Below are 15,345 nucleotides of genomic sequence, written 5' to 3' on the forward strand. Positions count from 1 at the left end.
AAGGGGAACGAGAGACTGCGTCGGTCCGCCGCACCTCTCTCCCCGCCTGAAGCGCCTGCTTCATAGTTTAAGCTAATGATGAGTGTGTACAGGTGTGCTTTATACTCCTCCGGTTATTCCGTCACACCTTACCGTTCTAGCAACAGGCCAATAGGATTGGAGTGATTTCATTCACGTTCAGACCTGCTTCGCCTAGAGGCGTTCCCATAGTGTCGTAACCGACGCAGTCTCTCGTTCCCCTTCTCGGGGAACCAGGGTTACATACGTAACCCGAGACGTTCGTGTTCCTGGCTGTGGTAATGACAGTCGTCATGGTCGTTAGAGCCACCCGTGGCAAAGTCTGAACGACCATCGTTGGCATCTTTACCTGAGGCCAAGAGGAAATGCTTGTTTAGTTTCCTGGGAAGTGATGAAAGGACAGCATTGTAGTGGGGGATAAGTGGTGGCGTAGACACCCTCCCCTGTTCAGTGACAGCTTCTCAATCCGGGTGCAAATGGCTTTCCTGACACCTCTTTTGAACCATCCATCTTCTCTGTCTAAAATGTGCACGTGGTGGTCATCAAACGAGTGTCCTTTATCTTTCAGATGTAAATTTACTGCTGAGCCATGCGTTTGTGTAGTGATTGTTTAGTTTCCCCAATGTACAGTTCTGTGCATTCCTCACTGCACTCGACCGCATACACTAGATTGCTTTTCTTGTGTTTGGGTGTGTGGTCTTTGGGGGGGACCAGTATCTGTCTTAGTGTGTTCTTGGGTTTAAAAAACACAGGGATGCTGAGTTTCTCTGATACTCCAGACACATATGGAATAACAATGTTGTTGCGTTTGACCTTCTTCTCCTCATCCCCTGTAGTTTTGGTCTTCTTCCTGGATTTTGTGGCTGTTTTCACAAAGGTCCATTTAGGGTATCCACAGGCTGTAAGTGCCCCCTTCAGGTGTTTCTGTTCCTTCTCTCTGGCTTTTGCACTTGTTGGTATGTTGTCCGCTCTGTGGTGCAGGGTTCTCATGACCTCTAGCTTGTGTTCCAGTGGGTGGTGGGAATCAAAAAGTAAGTATTGATCCGTGTGTGGGTTTCCTGTACACTCCAATTTGCAGGCTCCTGTCCTCTACAATGTGTGCAGCGCAGTCCATCAAAGCTAAACTGTTGTTGTGGACATCTTCTCGTGTGAACTTGATGTTACTGTCCACGGAGTTGATGTGTTCTGTGAAGGCTTGAACTTCTTGGGTTTTAATTTTGACCCAAGTGTCATCGACATACCTGTACCAGTGGCTCGGTGTTAGTCAGTTAGCTCTGTAGGAGTGGAGGGCTTTTCCCTCCACTCCTTCAGAGGAACAGCTTGTAACTTCCTTTTTATGCATTTGTGGAATTTTGTTCAATGTGTACTGCGGCAATCTGTAAAAAAATGCACACAGAAATGACGTGATGAGGATTTTCTGCAGTATATCACTGAGTCTTTCCCTTTCTCTCTCCCCATTTAGCTATTTAGCTGGGCTATTTTACGTGTCCAAAACATAATAAATAAATAAATAAATAAATAAATAAATGGGTGGGGTTAATCAGAGAATAAAAATCCCTGAGGTTTTAAATTTACAAGAACAAAACTTTAGTGGATTGAGTTCCCACTTTTCTCGCGTTATCAGTGGAATTAATGGACATTTTGGTGAAGGGCTCGCTCGCTGTTGTTCGGACGGTGAAGGAGAGGAAAAAGAGCAGCCTCCGCACACCGCTATCGGCAATATTTCTCTCCAACGTGCGCTCACTGTGCAATAAACTGGATGAACTTCCGCTTCTGGTGGAGAAAACTTGTATTCATCTTCTGTTCTGTGCTTCACGGAGACGTGGCTGTGTGAACTGATACTGGACTCCGCGCTGCAGCTGGCAGGCTTCCAACTGTACAGAGCGGACCGCGACACAGAACTCTCCGGCAAAACAAAAGGTGGAGGTGTCTGTTTTTATATTAACAATGGCTGGTGTACCGACGTGACAGTGATTCAGTAGCACTGTTCTCCTGATCTGGAATATTTTATCATTAACTGTAAACCGTTTTACTCCCCCCGTGAGTTTGCTTCATTCACTCTGGTTGGTGTTTACATTCCGCCGCAGGCCACTGTGCACAACACACAGCACATGCTGGCCGACCGGATACTGTGTGTGGAGCAGACAAAACTGGACTCCCTTGTTATTGTTCTCAGTGACTTTAACAAAGGAAACCTCAGCCAAGAGCTCCCCAAATACAGACAGTTTATAAAGTGTCCAACCAGAGCAGGGAACACTTTACATCACCACAGTTAGCAGTGCCTATTACGCTGTCACACGCGCTCCACTGGGACACTCTGATCATGTCATGATCTACATGATTCCTGCTTACGGGCAAAAATTAAAGTTCTGTAAACCTGTAGTGAGGACATCAAAGAAGTGGACCAGTGAAGCTGTAGGCTTGTTTGGACTGCACTGACTGGGATGTTTTCAGGACTGCTACCAACATTCTGGATGAGTTTACAGAGGCTGTGACGTCCTACATCAGCTTCTGTGAGGACACATGTATACCAACACGCACCAGGGTGAGTTATAACAATGACAAACCCTGGTTCACAGCCAAACTCAGACAGCTAAGGTTGGAAAAGGAGGATGCATTTAGGAGTGGTGACAGGGCTGGGTGCAGGGTGTTAAAATACAGGTTTAGCAAGGAGGTACGAGAAGCTAAACGACTGTCCTCAGTGAGGCTAAAAGACCGGTTCTCTGCAAACAACGCCACTTCTGTCTGGAGGGGGTCCAGACAGATCACTAACTACAAACCCAAAGCCCTCCACTCCATCAACGACTCTCGTCTAGCAAATGAGCTGAACCAGTTCTACTGCTGCTTTGAGAGTCAATCGGACAACATCCCCCATGACTCCTCTGCTCAGTTTCAGCCCCAGTCCACCACTTTCTTCCCCCCTCCCCAGAGTTGGCCAATTCTACCCCCTACCCTCCTCTCTCCATTTCAGAGAGGGAAGTAAACAGACTATTCAGGAGGCAGAAACCCCGCAAAGCAGCTGGGCCGGACTCTGTCTCCCCATCCACCCTGAAGCACTGTGCTGATCAGCTGTCTCCGGTGTTCACAGAAATTTTTAACACCTCACTGGAGACATGCCATGTGCCAGCCGCTTCAAAGCCTCCACTATCATCCCTGTCCCCAAGAAACAAAGGACCACAGGACTAAACGACTACAGACCCGTCGCCCTGACATCTGTGGTTATGAAGTTTTTTGAGCGCCTTGTGTTGTCCCACCTAAAATCCATTACAGACCCTCTCCTGGACCCCCTGCAGTTTGCCTACAGAGCCAACAGGTCTGTAGATGATGCAGTAAACGTGGCCCTTTACTAAATCCTCCAGCACCTGGACTCCCCAGGAACCTACGCCAGGATCCTGTTTGTGGATTTCAGCTCTGCTTTCAACACCATCATTACCTGCAGGTGGATCACTGACTTCCTGACGGACAGGAAGTAGCATGTGAAGATGGGAAAACATGTCTCTGATTCCAGGACCATCAGCACCGGTTCACCTCAAGGCTGCGTTCTTTCCCCTCTGCTCTTCTCCCTGTACACCAACAGCTGCACCTCCAGTCCGTCAGGCTCCTGAAGTTTGCAGATGACACCATCCTCATTGGGCTCATCTCTGGTGGGGATGAGTCCGCCTACAGGTGGGAGATCGACCATCTGGTGACCTGGTACAGCCAGAACAGTCTGGAGCTCAACGCTCTGAAGACAGTGGAGATGGTCGTGGATTTGAGAAAGAGCACAGCCCTCCCTCTCCCATCATCCTGTGTGACTCCCCAGTCACCACTGTGGACTCCTTCCGCTTCCTGGGCACCATCATCTCCCAGGACCACAAGTGGGAGCTGAACATCACCTCCCTCACCAAGAAGGCCCAGCAGAGGATGTACTTCCTGTAGCAGCTGAAAAAGTTCAGCCTGCCAAAGACACTGATGGTGCACTTCTACACCGCTATCATTGAGTCCATCCTCACCTCCTCCATCACCATCTGGTACGCTGCTGCCACTGCCAGGGACAAGGGCATGCTGCAGCGCATCATTCGCTCTGCAGAGAAGGTGATTGGCTGCAATCTTCCATCACTTCAGGACCTGTACGCCTCCAGGACTCTTAAGTGAGCAGGAAAGATTGCAGCTGACTGTCATGATTTGGCTTCGCCTCCTCCCCCTCCCTTGTGTGTCCGCCCTGACAGCGCTCCAGAACGCCTTCAATGGATTCCGTCTGAGCCTGGAACTCCCCGCATGCTCCCTAACCCTCTTGCCTCCCCTGAGCACTTAATAAATCTTGCCTGCGTTGTTAACCATCTTGTGTCCACTTCTGAATCCTTTCAGTGTAACCTAACACTGACCCCTCCCACCCTGGACACAAACTGTTTCAGACAGTTTGTGTCCAGTTTGTGTCTCAGTTTTCCCTCTGGCAGGAGGCTGCGGTCCATCAGGACCAAAACCTCTCGCCACAAAAACAGCCTCATTAACGAGGCCCGGGTCCCCCACTGACACTCCCCCCTTGCAAATAATACAAATGTCTCTGCACATGTAAATATTATTTCATTTCATATCCTGTACAAACCTGGCAGACTGCACATATTTGTTGTTAATTGTTAATCTTTGTTGTTGTATAGTTTTATATTGTTAATTTATATATATGTGTACACAACATCCTCTTCCGTTGCAATACATCTGCACAACACAAACCCGGAATAACGCACATGTAAATATCTGCGACGTTGTTCTTTCTCTGCAAATAGTTGTATTATTTTTCTCTATTCTTTTTATAATTCTTATATAACTTGCATTGTATATTCCATATTTATATATTTCTACATTTATTTATGTCAATTGTATGTTTATCAACGTGTAGCACCTTATCACCAAAGCAAATTCCTTGTATGTGTAAAACACTATTTGGCAATAAAGCTCCTGATTCTGATTTTTTCTTCTAAATACGCACAATTCACAACAAATCTCTAAAGTCACAATGCATATGATAATATGGTGACATGGGCTGAAATCGAGTATTTCCTCATTGCTAAATCCGATTGAGAAGTGTAATATCGTTTTTCACTGCATGCCTAATAAGCCTAGACGGCAGGGGCATCTGTCGTGTGATGTTGCAACCTTGCAAAATGAATGTGGTTCCTTCACAAAAAAAAACTTTCAGAGAGGTTTTTTACATCGAAATCATATTACACATAAAATAAGAGTCCATGAAATACTTAACAGTGTTATTGTTGTAATTCTATATTAAGATAATTACAAATTTACTCAATGCACTGCCAAGCCTAACCTGGATGCCTGGCTGCCACGGTGTTAGATTTGGCCATTAAGCTTTCTTTACACTCCTCATATTCAGACACTATCATCTGGCATTCTTCTGGAGAAAACACGGAGCATGCGCCATTGTGAAAAAACTCTGCCTGTCACCAGCAGGTGGTGCTATGACTATAACTGATTATTGGCATGCAGACGTGCTCAGGGCAGGACTGTTATCAAGCACTTAAAGTTTGATACAAATTTGAGCATGTACAGTGAACTTATAACAACTTTCTGTTTTACGGAGCTTTGCAGCCACAAAGGTATGCACTTCCTGTTGCCAGTAGGTGGCGCTTGGACTTGGACCTGGTGGCAAATCATAGATTTATACACCACACCACGGACACGCCACTTCGACAACAACTCACAGTTTAATAATAATAATAATAATAACTTATATTTATATAGCACCTTTCACTAGACCCAAGGACGCTTTTTTGCTTTTTTAGGCATGTACAACTTTTAGTTGTCAATGCCTTTAGATGGCACAGCAAAAGTCCATCCATCCAGCCATCCATCGTCAACCGCTTATCCTGCATACAGGGTCGTGGGGAGCTGGAGCCAATCCCAGCTGACATCGGGCAAAAGGCGGGGTACACCCTGGACAGGTCGCCAATCCATCGCAGGGCCACACATAGACGAACAACCAGTCACACTCACACCTAATGACAATATAGGGTCACTAATCAACATAGGCCGCATGTCTTTGGACGGTGGGAGGAAGCCAGAGCACCCGGAGAGAACCCACGCAGAACACGGGGAGAAATTTGAAGTCGATCGGACTAATTCTCTAGAAGGTGTTTGTTCAAGTAAGGAGCGTGTAAATCGCCAAAAATTACCACAATCAAAATGGACGAATTTATTTTGGGTTTAGGGCACCACTTCCTTCAGAAGTGAGAGTGTGTGCATATGCATGGTCAACCCTCCTGACCTCTCACCTTGTCCAGGTTGTTGTAAAAGTCGATATTCCCAGCACAGAGGTATCGTCCCAGCAGTGTGGCATGTGTGGTAAAGACCGTTGCCATGGGAATCTTGCGGGAGCGAGAGAGAATAAGCCCTGGACCAGCCTGCCACTCGTGGAAATGACCGATGACATTGGGCTTGTCGCCCAGCTGGTCTGTTAACTGGAAAACAAAAGATGAGTTGTTCACAGATTCACATTGTAACAGGAAGTAAGACGTTGAAATGTAGGAACTTCTCTGATGATGACTGTGCTGAAAAACAGGCTATACACTGACCTCTTTGAAGAACCAGGCGATCAGGGAGCCCAGGATGAGTGAGTCGTTGGCCTCTCGGTCGTGGTAGGGCAGGCCAATACTGCAGGTCTGCCACAGGTCCTCCTTCCAGCGGTCCAGGTTCCAGGCTGCAGAGCTGATGTCAAACAGGATCACATAGGGGCTGCCCTCAATCAGCCAGCGGCCAAAATGAACCTGCAGCATCAACAGCAAAGGAAGCCCACCGAGAGAAGTACAATTTTAGAAATCAATTTTCAAAATCAGATTCCAGTGTGCTTGGGTAAACTAAAGAGATACTGTTTGTTGCTTGTACACAGCTGTTGACAGACTCTTTTCTAGCCAGTAACAGTGGTAGAAAAAGTTACCACTGTCTTTACTTAAGTAGAAGAATTAAGCTTAGAAAGCTTAGAGGTGTTATTTATGATGTTCCTTTGGCAATGACAATGGAGGAGATAATTTGGGAAGTGAAAGGAGGGAAAGTAGTGAAAGCCACAAGACTGCAAACACAAAGAAAAGGGGTGAAAACTGATAGCCTCTCAGTAGTCCTGGAGTTTGAAAAAGTTATGCCAAAGAGAGTAAGAATGGGATATCTGAGTTATGATGTAAGAGAGTTTATCCCAGCACCACTTAGATGTAAATGTAAAATGTAAATGCTCCGTACTTGTATAGCGCCTTTCTAGTCTTTTCGACCACTCAAAGCACTTTTACACTACATCTGCATTCACCAGTCACACACATTCATACACTGAGCCTAAGTGCTCAAACGGAAAGTAACATTCACACTCATCCATACACTGGCGGAACAGCCGCCAGGGGCAAATCAGGGTTCAGTATCTTGCCCAAGGACACTTCGACACGCAACCAGGGGGAGCCAGGGATTGAACCGCCGACCTTCCGATTAACGGCCAACCCGCTCTACCTCCTTAGATGTTTCAAGTGTCAAAGAATGGGACACACTGCTGGTCAATGTAAACGAAAACAAAGATGTGCTAGGTGTGGAGGTGAACATGAATATGGAAAATGTGGCCAGGATACAAAAGTGAAATGTTGTAATTGCGGCGGTGAGCATAGCGGTGCTTTTGGAGGATGCCCTGTTCAAAGGCAAGCTAGAGAGGTACAGAAATATAAAGTAACTAATCAGGTATCTTATGCTGATGCAGCAAAAAAAGTGAAGGAAAGTGAACTATTCAGATCCAGTGTTAAACAAGTAGTAAATAGAGCCCAAGAGTCTGAGAACAGACGAGTAATTGAGGTTTCATCTCCAACACCAAGTCAGAGGCAAACAGAAACAAATCCAAGGATATTAATCCATGGATATTAATGAAGATACGCTGATTGTAGGTAAAACCGACTTTGTTGCTTTCATCTGTAAGACTGTAAATGTGGCAATACAGAAAAAGAAAAAAAGTGATAGAATCAAGACAATTATAGAGGCAGCCGAGATACTGGGGATGACGGAAGTTACAGCTAAACTGATTCATGAGATGTTGAACCCGACTAATTATGATGGAGTGTCTCAAGGTGATTAGCCTCATTATGGTATTTCATATCCTCCACTGGAATGCCAGAAGTTTAATTGCAAATGGACAAGAGTTCAAGAAGGTTGTAACTGATCTGATAATGGGGTGGCGATGGCGCAATGGATATGACTATGCCTTTGGTGTGAGAGACCCAGGTTCAATCCACCATTGTGACCCATCCACCATTGTGTCCCTGAGCAAGACACTTAACCCATAATTGCTCCAGAGGCATGCAACCTCTGACATGTATAGCATGGATAAAAGCGTCAGCTAAATGTAAATCTGGAAGTTAGACTTGATGTTATGTGTATACAAGAAACTGGCTACAACTCAGTTAGATGTTCCAGAATTGGAAAACAAGGTGGAGGATGTGTAACATTTATTAAGGATACTTTAAGGGTAACTGTTCCACATGAGTATGAATGTGTAGTCCCAGAGGAAATATCAAAGTAGTCAATTTTTATAATCCTTGCAAGAAATTATCAATGATGAAATACATTGATAATTTTTAGTGTAATGCCTGATAGTTGGAAAAGTGCTCTGATACTACCTTTTGGTAAACCTGGTAAAGACACAACTTTAGAGCAAAGAGGACTGCTAAACAAATACCAAAGTGGACTTTGTAAAGGAAGATCTACGGTAGACGCTTTAGTTAAAGTTAGCAATAAGGCAGAAAAGGCGGTTAGCATGAAAGAGGTCATGGCTATAGTATATTTTGATATTGAGAAAGTTTATGATTCAATGTGGAGAGAAGGACTACTGATAAAAATGGTATGAAATGGGTATTGGCGGAAGACTATACAACTGGGTTTTTCTAACTGTCTAACTGAACTTTCCATGTTAAAGTTGGAGATGCTATGTCGGAGGATTTTGAAATTGAAAATGGTATTCCTCAAGGGAGCGCTATAAGCCCTATTTTGTTTAACATCATGATAAATTACATTTTTGTAAATGTTGATAGAGATATTGGGTCATCACTTTATGCGGACTGAACATGTAGGAGCAGGAGCATACATACCTGAGTTTGATGTAGTTATATGTAAAAGAATTAATGATAAATTATCTGTATATACAGCAGAAATGGTTGCTATTATTTTAGGGTTACAGTGGATAGAAGAGGTGAGGCCTGAGAGAGTTGACATTTGTTCAGACTCCAATGCAGCCCTGTATAGTTTGAATTCCAAAAATACAGAAAGAGATGATCTATTGATTGGAATATGTACAATAATGCTGAGAATACAAAGAGCTGGAGTTGATGTGCAAATTGTCTGGGCCTGCTCATGTTGGGGTTGATGGGAATGAGAAAGCAGACGAGATTGCAAAGACAGCGTTGAAATTAAAAGATGATGAAATAATGCAAGTTCCCTTTGGAAAAGGAGAGGCCAAATCATTAATTAGAAAAGCAGTGAATGACGTATGGCAGAAGAAGTGGGACACAGACACTAAAGGGAGACACTATTACAGCATACAGAAATAAATTAAGGTGAAGGGTTTCAAAGGGAAATGTAGAAGAGATTAAGTGGTTTTTTCAAGATTAAGGCTTGGACATACTGGGTTAAAATCAACGCTTCATTTAATGGCAAAATGTGTGTCTGATAAATGTGAGGTTTGTAATGTTCCTGAAAATGTCGAGCATGTCATCATGAAGTGTAATAAATATAATTCTGAGAGAAACATCTTACGTGACAAGATATATGAATTAGGACGGGGATGGAATTTAGAAGGGATTTTAGGGATGAGTGAGGAAACAAGGGAGTGCTGCAAAGCTCTCTTTAATTTTCTCAAATCTACAGGATTAGATCATAACATATAGCCTTTTTTTTGGTTTGATTGTTTGTTTGATTTTGTTTTGTTTGTTTTGTTTTGTTGAGTTTAGTTTTCTATTTATTTATTTACCTTTTGGTTCACTGAACCTGTAACCTGAAGCACTAAAACCTTGATATTACACACTCCGGTACAGTAGGTGGCACCTGAACAAGTTGGTTGCGATCCGCCATAAAACCCAGAGAAGAAGAAGAAGAAGAAGATCAGGCAAAGGAGAAGGTGTTTCAATGCTGGAGAAACCTCAGAGATTTGAAATTTGGGGTTCAGCGCTTCTGAAGCTTGATTTATAGCGCTTCAGCGTCCACTGTGTTGACTTTTGCAAGCAGAGCAGGTTTACTTACGGTTTAGCCCTCCGCTAACGTGAATAGGAGTAAAATTATATACGTGCGGCTGGTATAGCCAATTCAAATGTTACCGACCGAATGGATCACATTCTGATAGTGAAACGAGTCATTTCGCTCGGGTTGCGACGGTCAAATATATTGATTCACTTTGTTACAGCCGCCGTTTTGGCCGCTAGTAAATGTTACTTCAAATTGGCCAAAGAATTTGAACGTTTGCTCAGTAGCTTTCACATCAGGTGTAACGTTAGCATTATAGCTATAACTTTAGCTGTGTTAGCCAACGTTTACAACAACTCCGCACTTGAACAGTCTGTGAAGTTACATTGCTGTGTTTATTGAAATATAATTCACAACCAATAAAGCATACTTACAGGTTTTGATTTTCCCACACAGAGTCGGAGTTGCATCGTCTAGGACTAAACGTTTAACTGTTGCCGGTGTTCTGACGATCTATGCTGCCTTGCCGAAAAATGCTACCATAGCGCAAATCGATAGACTCGACTCTACTCATTCCCTTCTCCGTTTTCCATTGCAGATAGTACCCAGAGATAGTACGTAGCTGGTCGTCATAGCGACGCCACACACAACTGTCGCGATGTAATGTTCAATGCGACACACACACCAGTGATCCACACAGCTTTCTCTTTTTTAAGGTATGAAAACGTATGTTTTCCTCTGCCGTTGTTGCTGCAGCGGTCTGTGTGACGGCGGAGCGGGCGGCTGGCCGGCCTCACACGCTCCTCCTGCGGGTTGGCACAGGCTTCCCCCGCAGCCACTAGCGGAGCTCCTCAAGTCAAAATCTACACAGCTGATTTCTCACCTTAAAACTTCTCAGAAGTGGATTTAGTGATGAAATTCCATATGAAAACTGTAAAATATAAACCTTCCTGTTGCTGGCCGCGATGATGAAGTGAATAGTGACGATTCTCTCTGACCAATCAGCAGTCTGTCGTGTTTTCACGTTACATTTTAGTTTCCCTCAGCTCGCTTGGAACCTCATACCGGCTTCCAGGTACAGGTACAACATTTCTACAATAGAAAAACAAACAACTGCGAGTCGAGCCAAAGGGCCTTCGCTCAGACTAGCTTGGTTTGAGGGCGTGCCTGACCCCGCTAGCCGCTTGGCAAGCATTATGACGCGTTTTCATTGTGACGTCACAAGTAAAGGAAGTGAAGGGACTTTGGGCTTTTTCACTTTGCAAACCTGTTAGATGCACAAAAAAGATATATAACTCAATAAAGGAAAGGGAGAAAGCCAAAAAAACATAATACCACCTCTTTAACACAAAATCTCTGTGAATTCAGTGCGATTTGCAATTTTGACCAATCACTGCAACCTTTCCGCAAATTTGACCTATCATCGCAGTTTCCCGCAAAACATTGTCAAACGTCAGCTTGTCACTTCTTTCCTTCTCGAGTATCAGTATCGATCTTCTTTATCGAAGCGGGAGTAAACCGTTTTGCAAAATGTGCACTGTTGTGCTCAAAAATAATGGAAATCCTGATTGACACACAGAGTGGCAGAAACGCAAGGACGAAGTCAAGTCACGAAATATACCTGAGGTGTACAAAGCAGTGTGTCGTCCACCTCTTGGCAAATCAGGCCACGTCGTTGTTCATTTGCTTCCAAAATATAAAGCCAAGTTGAAACAAGAGAGGCCAGTCACCAACGAGATCAGAATATGGAATGACAGCAGTGAAGATAAAGTACGTGAGTGCTTTAAAGAAACTGATTGGCAAATGTTTTTTGACTGTTGTATGGATGCAAACTAATTAACTGAGACTACTACTGACTATATGAAATTCTGTGAAATAAATGTTAGATCTCTTAAGACTATCAAGATTTATCCTAACAACAAAGTATGGGTTTCTAAGGAAATTAAATGGTGTCTTAATGAGAGGAGAATTGCATTTATCAAGGAGGACATGAGTTTAATAAGGGAAAAGAGGGGGGAACTTACAAGCATCACTAGGAAAAGTAAGGTAGAGAAGCAACTATATAATGGTAATTTGAGGGACACCTGGAATGGTCTCAATAATATGATGGGTAATGATGTAAGGAAGAGGGACATTTTTACCTCAAATACTGCTGCTTTTGCCAACTATTTAAACCAATTTTATTGTAGATTTGATTCCATTGGGAACCACTTTGACCCATATCAATTTGCTTATAGGCGTGGTCGGGGCACTGTGGATGCAGCTCTGAACACACTTACTAAACACCTGCAGATGTTTAAAAGTTATATGACCTTGGTGTTAACGGATGGCTTACTTTATGGATTAATGGCTTTGTTTCCCAACGGCCCCAGAGAGAGTCTTTGAATGGCATTAGTTCAGAGCAACAGGTGCACCCCAGGGCTGTGTCTTATCACCCATACGTTACCGATACCAATGAGATGCAGATTCAAGACTCGACTTCTTATTTGTATAAGTACGTGGATGATATGGCTTTGGTTGGTTTAATGCATGAAGGAGAAAGGGGTGGAGAGAGAGCATATTTTAACCATATTGACAAATTAATTATCTGGTGTTCAAACAGTGCTGTAGTCATATATACCAGTAAAACTAAGCAGTTGGTAATCTGCAGGAATAACATCTCTCTTTGCCTAAACACAGTAAACATTAATGACCGTCCTGTTGACATTGTGGAGGACTTTAAATACTTAGGTACCCTACTTGATAGAATATTGAGTTTTACAGCAAACTCTGACTACAGTATATCTATAAAAAGGCCATGCAACGTATGTATTTGTTGAGAAAGTTGAACAGCTTCTCTGTAAGCGAAAATACCCCAGAGCTGGTCTACAAAAGTCTCGTGGAGAGCATTCTCACATACAACATATCAACATGGTATGGTAATCTTGAGGCTAAGAATAGGTCCAAATTGACCAGGAGCTACAATTCAGTGAGGGAACCATGAATGCCAACATGTACTGTGACATACTGAAGCAGAGCATGATCCCTCCCTTCAGAGACTGGGCTGCAGGGCAGTATTCCAACATGATAATGACCCCAAACACACCTCCAAGACGACCACTGCCTTGCTAAAGAAGCTGACGGTAAAGGTGATGGACTGGCCAAGCATGTCTCCAGACCTAAACCCTATTGAGCATCTGTGGGGCGTCCTCAAACAGAACGTGGAGGAGCGCAAGGTCTCTAATATTCACCAGCTCCGTGATGTCGTCATGGAGGAGTGGAAGAGGACTCCAGTGGCAACCTGTGAAGCTCTGGTGAATCCAAGCCCAAGAGGGTTAAAGCAGTGCTGGAAAATAATGGTGACCACAAAATATTGACACTTTGGGCCCAATTTGGACATTTTCACATAGGGGTGTACATATATATAATATATATTAAAGGCTGTGTGATGTGTTATTTTAAGGGGACAGCAAATTTACACCGTTATACAAGCTGTACACTCACTACTTTACATTGTAGCATAGTGTCATTTCTTCAGTGTTGTCACATGAAAAGATATAATCCAATATTTACAAATATGTGAGGGGTGTACTCACTTTTGTGAAATACTGTATGTATTAAGCATACATCTAATTGCGAAAATCATTGTAAAACACCAACTTGATTCTGGTGGGACTGATGCTTCTCTACCACAATTTCTGAGAGAAAGACATTGATTAATGCTGATTATCATTATAAGTTGTATAGCAGTGTTAGCATTAGTGCTGGTGGTATTAACTGTAGAAGTAGCTGTAATACTAGCACTACTAGTAAGGAAGATTTTGAACTAGTTCAAGCCACCAACGCCGTGATTAAGTGACATCTCACTCCAGACTTAATCATATTTGTAGCAATTATTCAAATAATATTAGAACTAAGTGCTTTCTGAAATATATTAGACATGAGACATAGTGCTATAGTGCTTGCTCTTGGTGGGAACTGTTGGGCTTCTGTAAATATCATCACAGAGTACGGTCTAGACCTGCTCTTTTATGAAAAGCGCTGTGAGATAACTGTTGTTGTGATTTGGCGCTATATAAATAAAATTGAATTGAATTGAATTGAATTGAATGAGACATTGAGCTAATATATTGTAGTCTCAAAATCTCCCTCTCTCTCTCTCTCTCTCTCGGTCCACACACACACACACTCTCCCACCTGGCAGCCGTTGTGGATGAGAGCATCCATGGCCATCCTGATGGCAGGATTTGGCGGCTCGCAGCCCTCCACCTGGGTCTTAAAGTTGTGTTCGAAGTAGGGCCCCATCATATAGTAGTTCTCCCCCCATTCATCTACTGTGATCTTGGATTTGGTCTGAATCACTGTGTAGATTCCTCCAACTGCATGTTCACACACAGTGAAAGGAGAAGACAGTTGCAAAGTCAAATTTTTTACTTCTTATTAGTATTAGTATCATCAGCACAGTCCATGGTGGGGAGGAGGATCAGAAAACATTTTTTTCAGCCCCACCAGCAAATTTCCACCTACATTGAATGTTACACATATTAGCAGGTTGCAAAAACCATTCGCAGACCCAACCATTCCCAGCACTTGGCAATACACCGGCAAAGAAAACTCCCTTTATTATATATATATATATAATTATAAAAGGTGACAAAGAATGACTGTCACCACTAGGGATGGGAATTGATAAGATTTTAACGATTCCGATTCCATTATCGATATTGCTTATCGATCCGATTCCTTATCGATTCTCTTATCGATTCTCATTGGGTGAGGAAATAAGTACAAGTTTGTTTGTTTGTATTAACTCGCTTTAATTTCTGATCAGAAGACACAGCACAGAGTATACACAAATTATGTGTAACAACCTTAGAACAAGCCTAAAAGTATGTGAGCTACTTCTCAAAGTAAAGTCCAGGGACCCTTAGCCTAGGGGCAGTGTTTCTCAACCAGTATGCCATGGCACGCTAGTGTGTGTCTTGTAAGATTATCAAGAGTGCCTTAGGATTAGGAAATTGTTAATTTTCACATTAATTGGTCCAGACAAAAAAATTAATGTTTGGCTTTTTAAGCCCAACTGCCATTTTGTGCCATAAAAACTAAAAACACAGACTGAAAACAGTCAAGGAAGAGCTTGTGCCTTTTGGAATATTAACT

General features: G+C 43.2%; 1 protein-coding gene across 1 annotated transcript in view; it reads right to left on the reverse strand.

Annotated features, from left to right (window-relative positions):
- The window catches only part of gys2 (glycogen synthase 2), a 41,668-nt gene that overhangs the window by 24,593 nt on the left and 1,730 nt on the right, over positions 1-15,345 (reverse strand). The window contains exons 2-4 of the mRNA XM_046072632.1: positions 14,383-14,564; positions 6,585-6,776; positions 6,285-6,470 (exon numbers count right to left, since the gene is read on the reverse strand). Coding sequence (XP_045928588.1) covers positions 6,285-6,470; positions 6,585-6,776; positions 14,383-14,564 — 560 coding nt within the window. The remainder of the gene's footprint in view (positions 1-6,284; positions 6,471-6,584; positions 6,777-14,382; positions 14,565-15,345) is intronic.

The sequence above is a fragment of the Micropterus dolomieu genome, linkage group LG16, assembly GCF_021292245.1.
Source record: "Micropterus dolomieu isolate WLL.071019.BEF.003 ecotype Adirondacks linkage group LG16, ASM2129224v1, whole genome shotgun sequence".
Lineage (NCBI taxonomy): Eukaryota > Metazoa > Chordata > Actinopteri > Centrarchiformes > Centrarchidae > Micropterus > Micropterus dolomieu.